Source organism: Scardinius erythrophthalmus (assembly GCF_964197995.2).
Source record: "Scardinius erythrophthalmus genome assembly, chromosome: 12".
NCBI classification, from domain to species: Eukaryota; Metazoa; Chordata; class Actinopteri; order Cypriniformes; family Leuciscidae; genus Scardinius; species Scardinius erythrophthalmus.
The window spans coordinates 42,962,309-42,968,778 of record NC_138232.1 but is presented as its reverse complement, the minus strand read 5'-3'; the positions used below and the strand labels follow the sequence as shown (position 1 = coordinate 42,968,778).

At 42.4% G+C, this 6,470-nt stretch overlaps 2 protein-coding genes across 2 annotated transcripts; both read right to left on the bottom strand.

The window, feature by feature from the left end:
* Positions 1-865: 865 nt before the first annotated feature.
* Positions 866-2,587, bottom strand: LOC308699959 (G-protein coupled receptor 4-like). Its single transcript, XM_081381169.1, has one exon. The coding sequence runs from the start codon at positions 2,393-2,395 to the stop codon at positions 1,505-1,507; it is 891 nt and encodes a 296-aa protein (XP_081237295.1). The 5' UTR covers positions 2,396-2,587; the 3' UTR covers positions 866-1,504.
* Positions 2,588-5,091: 2,504 nt separating this feature from the next.
* LOC308699958 (G-protein coupled receptor 35) lies at positions 5,092-5,982 on the bottom strand (the record flags this gene model as incomplete). The annotated part of the gene is made up of 1 exon (XM_081381168.1): positions 5,092-5,982. One exon carries the CDS (start codon positions 5,980-5,982, stop codon positions 5,092-5,094), a length of 891 nt encoding a protein of 296 aa, XP_081237294.1.
* Positions 5,983-6,470: the final 488 nt, after the last annotated feature.

The following is a 6,470-nucleotide window of genomic DNA, read 5'->3' as shown; positions in this document are numbered from 1 at the left end:
TCTAACGTCTAACGCTCAATCAGAAAAGAGTCACGAGGAATGAAACGTTATGAATGAGCTGCACAGAAAGAGGCAAACAGGGTCACATCTGGGCAAACACGACACACACACTCAGACAACTGGCACACGTTCATGAAGTCAACATGTTAATGATAAGCAGTTCTTGGAATCAGTGGCTTTTGCTAAAATCAGAGTCAAGATTTTACATCATCAACACATTGCAGAGCTTTACATCAGTAGCAAGCAAACATTGAAATGCGTTAATATTATAGTAAGTGGATGCTTAATAGGCCTTATATGAACTGCATTGAAAAGTGGTTTAATGCAAATAGTTCATTGCACAGACAGTGTGTGTTAACCTCACATCATATTCACTCTCTCTGTGAGCGGGTTTAATGTATTTAATGTCATCTGTGCTGTATTTTCTTTGTCTTGATGTTTCGTTCGTGGTGTTTGAGGATGAGGCCGATGTCCATCTGCTGAATTTGACTTTTACCTGGTAACATAAAATTGTGCCAAAATAGTGTGTAGTTCGATGCACATACGATCTTTGACATCAACAGCACTATAGCAAGAGTTTTCTGCTCCCTTTGTAAAGTTAATGAGTCTATTCATTCTGCTGTCATATTGGTTATATATGGTTAGTTTTATTGTATTGTATCTGACCCGGCTGCGTTTACACTGGCACAAAATATCCAATCTTTTTCTCACATCTGAAATGGATCGGGATTTGTTGCACACGTGTGTAATCACAAAAATCCGCATAAGATCTGATTTTTTCTGGAGCCACTTCCAAATGTGGTTTTAAATCAGATTCATATCCGATATCTGGTCATACGACCCACGTCTAAACACGCATATCCGATTCCCCCTTTGAATTTAAAGCCACTACAAGACGAGGACGACACGTTTATTCACAAAGATAGCTTTTTAATGTCGTATTATGAGGCAGACGCACCTGTACTCACTCACAGCTTTATATTGAGGTGGAACTTTATATTTATCTTTGTAAAGAAAAGAAATTGCGTTAACAGAAACATTCAGGAGCTGGTTTCCAACCTCTGCCTGTTATTTTTATAAATAACACAGCTTCACTACTGAAAGATACATTATATTTCTCAGCAATGACGCGATAACTTCACTGTTATTAATTACACCAACAAGCTTCACTATTAGGATACTCTCTAAATAATTTTAATAGCACGGCCATTCAAAACCAGGGTGTACCATGTGCATATTAAAACGATCACCGAAAATCATTTTGGGCAGGGATTAATGTAAACACAAATATCAGATTCCAGTCCTGTCTAAAGTGAATGTAAACAGACGGGCCAAAAAAATCGGATATGGTCAAAAGATGTGATCTGTGCATTAAGACTTGTGGAGTAAATGCAGCCATTGTTTATGGCCCCATTACAACAGACTTGAGGGCTTGTTTTGGCTCACAACCCTCCAGTTGAGAACCACTGAGACACAGACAGCCTTAAATCACGCATGCTACGTTTCAGACGCTAACGTCGACGGGTTTCTGGGAGGGACTCTCGAGGCAGGGACAGAACTCGGATCGCTCCATCTTAGAGATGTAGAGCAAAGGCTCGATGGTGCAGCTCAAGTCCATGATGGAGAACACGGCGAGGCTGATCTTACACCGAAACGCCACGAACGAGTAGGTTGATGCAAATGGCAGGAGAGCAACCGGAGGGAGATAGTTCCCCACGATGATGGCGAGGACGATAGACACCATTTTGAAGGCTCTCTTCTTCACCGGGTTCATGACTTCTTTCCCAGCCACACTTTTCCTGAGGACCCAGATGATGGACAGGTTGCAGAACACCATGAGGAAGAAGGCAGCGAGGATGACTCCGCTGAAGACTTCGTTCACACTCAAGACGCCTAAAAAGCATTTGGTCAACGAGTAGGCCAGGATGAGTCCCCAAACCACCATGGAGACGCCGATTCGGAAGCGATTATCACGGATCCCGGTGAATAGAATTGGATGGACCACAGCGACGTACCTGTCCAGACAAATACAGGTGAGAAATAGCGGAGTCACGTCTTTCAGCCCGTAGGCGAAACGCACGGAGTACCAGATTGTGTCATCGCTGAAGTACAGCCGGTTTGCCAGATCAACTGGCGTCATGAGGCCGAAATAGGCGTCCAGGACCGAGAGGTTGAAAATAAAGATGTCTGACGTCGATCCTTCGCTCTTCTTCTTCAGAATCTGCCAAATCACGAGGACGTTTAATGGCACTCCTGCAACCAGGTTTAATACTTTAACACCAAAGTAGAGGATAAACCAGTGAGGAGCCTCGGCACACGCCTCGAACAGGTACCACAGCGGACGCTGCCACCCAGGAGCGGTGGAGTTCAGGTTTAAATCCGTTATGTTTTCCATGAGGAATGATGATTAGTTGTGAATTAGAGCGTCGGTTCTTCGACGAGAGCGACTGTTCAGCAGCAAAACAAAGTGACGACCTTTCAAAGGTTTGTTTATGAGAACCTCATAAATTATTGCACTGAAATCCCTCCCGCTACCGTTCCGTTCGATTGTCGGTTTCTCCCGACGTTTCTCTGACCATCACCCAACTTAGACGCGTCCTCAGTTTAGCGTCTCTCTCGGGGCGCTCCATTAAAAGCTTATCCCGCGGGAGACAGAGGTGGGATGTTTTGGACGCGACCAATTGTTGCGGGTCTTTTGGGTCAACAAGAAGGTGTGTAGCAGAAGAACTCGTCGGTGATTGGATGAAGAGGAGGGTCTGGCGGAAAAGTTTGTGATGAAGTCTGCAGTTCGATGGAAGGGGATGATCAAAGTTTTGTGATGTAACTGCAGAGCTTCATGTCAACAAGTGATGCAAGGAACAAATGAGTAAATCTACTGTAACATCTTGCAAATACTCATTTCTGGCTCTCTGCCACTGAGTCCACAGTTGTGGGGGACGATATATATGAGCCTATGACTGCGATTTAGAGCAATAAGCATTTCAGTGAATTCAATCAAAGCATTACAGTTTCAACTAACTTCAAATTTAGTTTGACTGCTTTTGTGTTTTCATACAGATACTCCATCCAGTGACTGATCTATTAACTTGTGCATTCTCATTTCTCACACAGTTTAGGGTTGAATATCAGTTTAGTATTTGGTGCAAATGTTTAATGACTGACAACAGTGAGTTTCTTTCACATTTCATTTCATTCAGGTGCTGTGTATTCATGCATTTGAATTTTTTATTCATGCATGTCACTCGCTCAGATTTCATTTGAATCTGGTTTTAATGGATGGGAGTTTAGTAAACCTTTCGTTGGTTTCCAATTCTGTGCGTTACACAACATTTATGCATTTGGCAGACCCTTATTGTTTCATTTTCAGTTTTAATTTTCTGAGCTAAAAGCAAGTGAGTGGAGTTTGGGATTGAATAGATCTTTTTCTCTTTGGTGTTCAAGTACTCATTTACATAGTGTTCATTTCATGAGAAGCTGTGAAGTTTTGTGAATGTTTCAGAGGGGTTTCATACAGGGCTGTGTGTCAAACCTGTGTGCTTTACAGTTTTCACTGTGTTCAAATGAAGATAAATCCGTCTCTCTTGTTATTCTGATATTTCAGAGTCTTTACACATGGCTGCTATAGTTCAGAACAGAAGAATAAATAAACAGACATGTAAGTACATCATTTTTGGAGTTCCTTTATGCATAATAAATACAACAAATATTTATATTTCTTTTCCTTATTGCTCTGGGGTGCGTTTCCCGAAAGCATCGTTGGCCAACTATGGTCGCAAGTTCATCGCAATGCCCATTGAACTCTATTGGTAACGACGGAACTTGCGACCATAGTTGGCCAACGATGCTTTCGGGAAACGCACCCCAGGTCAATAAAACCATCTCCAGTAGCCAGAGATCAATGACAACACAAGCTCTCGTGAGCATCTACTGTAAATGTTTTTCATGTTAATTAATCTCGTAGCATCATCTAGTTACACAATTACAAGCTCGTACCATCTGTGTCACCTCAGCCCGTTCCTAATTAATCCCAAGGTATTTTAATTAACATCTTAATTAGTGGTGCGTTAAGTTCTTAATTATTCACCGGGACACTTGGTCTCTAATCTGTGAGAAATAAAAGAATCAGGTGATCTGAAGAAAACTAGAAGAAAGAGAAGTCCAGCTCTGTTCACTGTAGCTTCATCTTCTCAGAGTCTAGCGATCAATCAGAAAAGAGTCACGAGGAATGAAACGTTATGAATGAGCTGCACAGAAAGAGGCAAACAGGGTCACATCTGGGCAAACACGACACACACACTCAGACAACTGGCACACGTTCATGAAGTCAACATGTTAATGATAAGCAGTTCTTTAAATAAGTGCCTCTAAACGGGTTTCGCTAAAACCAGCATTTCAAACCATGGCTATACATAAACCCAAACCCCAGAGTCATACATCACAGTACTAAAATTAAACATTAAAATGCACTGACATTATGAGTAGACCCTGAAAAGGCCAAGTAAGATGCAAAGTTATTAACATGACTGAAGCCAGGGGTGTCCAATCCTGCTCCTGGAGGGCCACTGTCCTGCAAAGTTCAGCTCCAACCCCAATTAAACGCACCTGAACCAGATAATCAAGGTCTTTCTTGGCATACTAGAAACTCTCAGGTAGGTGTGTTGAGGAAAGTTGGAGTTAAACTCTAGTCTATAGGACAGTGACTCTCAAGGACAGAGTTTGATTTAAACCGAAGAGAAAAATAGAAGTGGTTTCAAGTGTGTTCAGCTCAAATCATGTTCATTCAATGTCAATCTGTGCAGTTTTGCTTACCCTGTCTATGTAAAAATAAATCTTAATTTAATTAGACAAATTTGTGTTGAAATACTGTAGTTTGATCAAACAACCTTTGACATCAGTGACTAAAGATATGGGTATTTTTCTCTTTCGTTTATAAAGGTGATGAGTCTATCTATTTTGCTTAGTTTTGTTTTATTATATGCATTTAATGTTGTGTTTTCCCCTACTTTCAGTGACCAATCACGACAGACCTGTTGAGAATTAGACAAATACACGGTCTAGAATCACACACAAAAATTCATACGGTGGTTCGTTTCAGACGCTAACGTTGATGGGTTTCTTGGAGGGACTCTCGAGGCAGGGACAGAACTCGGATCGCTCCATCTTAGAGATGTAGAGCAAAGGCTCGATGGTGCAGCTCAAGTCCATGATGGAGAACACGGCGAGAAGAACCTTGCAGTGGAGCGTCACGAACGAGTAGGTTGATGCAAATGGCAGGAGAGCAACCGGAGGGAGATAGTTCACCACGATGATGGCGAGGATGATAGACACCATTTTGAAGGCTCTCTTCTTCACCGGGTTCATGACTTCTTTCCCTGCCACACTTTTCCTGAGGACCCAGATGATGGACAGGTTGCAGAACACCATGAGGAAGAAGGCAGCGAGGATGACTCCGCTGAAGACTTCGTTCACACTCAAGACGCCTAAAATGCATTTGGTCAACGAGTAGGCCAGGATGAGTCCCCAAACCACCATGGAGACGGCGATTCGGAAGCGATTATCACGGATCCCGGTGAATAGAATGGGATGGACCACAGCGACGTACCTGTCCAGACAAATACAGGTGAGAAATAGCGGAGTCACGTCTTTCAGCCCGTAGGCGAAACGTTGGGAATACCAGATCTTGGGATCGTTGAAGTACAGCCGGTTGATCATGTCCACTGGCGTCATGAGACCGAAATAGGCGTCCAGGACCGAGAGGTTGAAAATAAAGATGTCTGACGTCGATCCTTCGCTCTTCTTCCTCAGAATCTGCCACATCACAAGGGCGTTCATTGGGAATCCTGCAAACAGGTTTAATACTTTGACACTAAAGTAGAAGATAAACCAGTGAGGAGCCTCGGCACAGGAATCATACTGGTACCACAGCGGACGCTGCCACCCGGAGACGGTGGAGTTCAGGTTCAAAGCCGAGATGTTTTCCATGAGGAATGATGATGAAATAAGCTGTGAACGAGAACGACTGTTATATCTACATGAATTCAAGATCAGCCAGAGATACTTCAAAACCAAAAGCCATATCTAACAATGATTTCAAAAGTCTGTTTCTGAGTTAAAGGGGTCATGACATGAGGAATCCAATCCAAATACATACTTTTATTACTGTATTATTGAAGCATACTGTAAGGTGCAGACATCAAAAATTCCTCCTGAATGTAAAAAAAGCATCTAGCAGCCAAAATGACTTGTTAGCTGCATTCGCCTACTTATACTATGCCCTTGAAGTATCTTCTTATTTGTTGTGAATGAAAAAGTACATACTTTTGAGTGTGTAGCAGAAGAGTAAGCAAGTTTTGGGACATACTGCCATGTCATAAAATTGTGTTTTTAACAGACCGCTTTGTTGCAAAGTTACATGCATCCTGTCACCACTGTCTCAATGACCAGACAGTATCTGTAAAAATCAGTGCATG

Coding starts and splice junctions, on each gene's coding strand:
- LOC308699959 (XM_081381169.1), bottom strand. CDS start 2,395: ATGGAAAACATAACGGATTTAAACCTGAACTCCACCGCTCCTGGGTGG.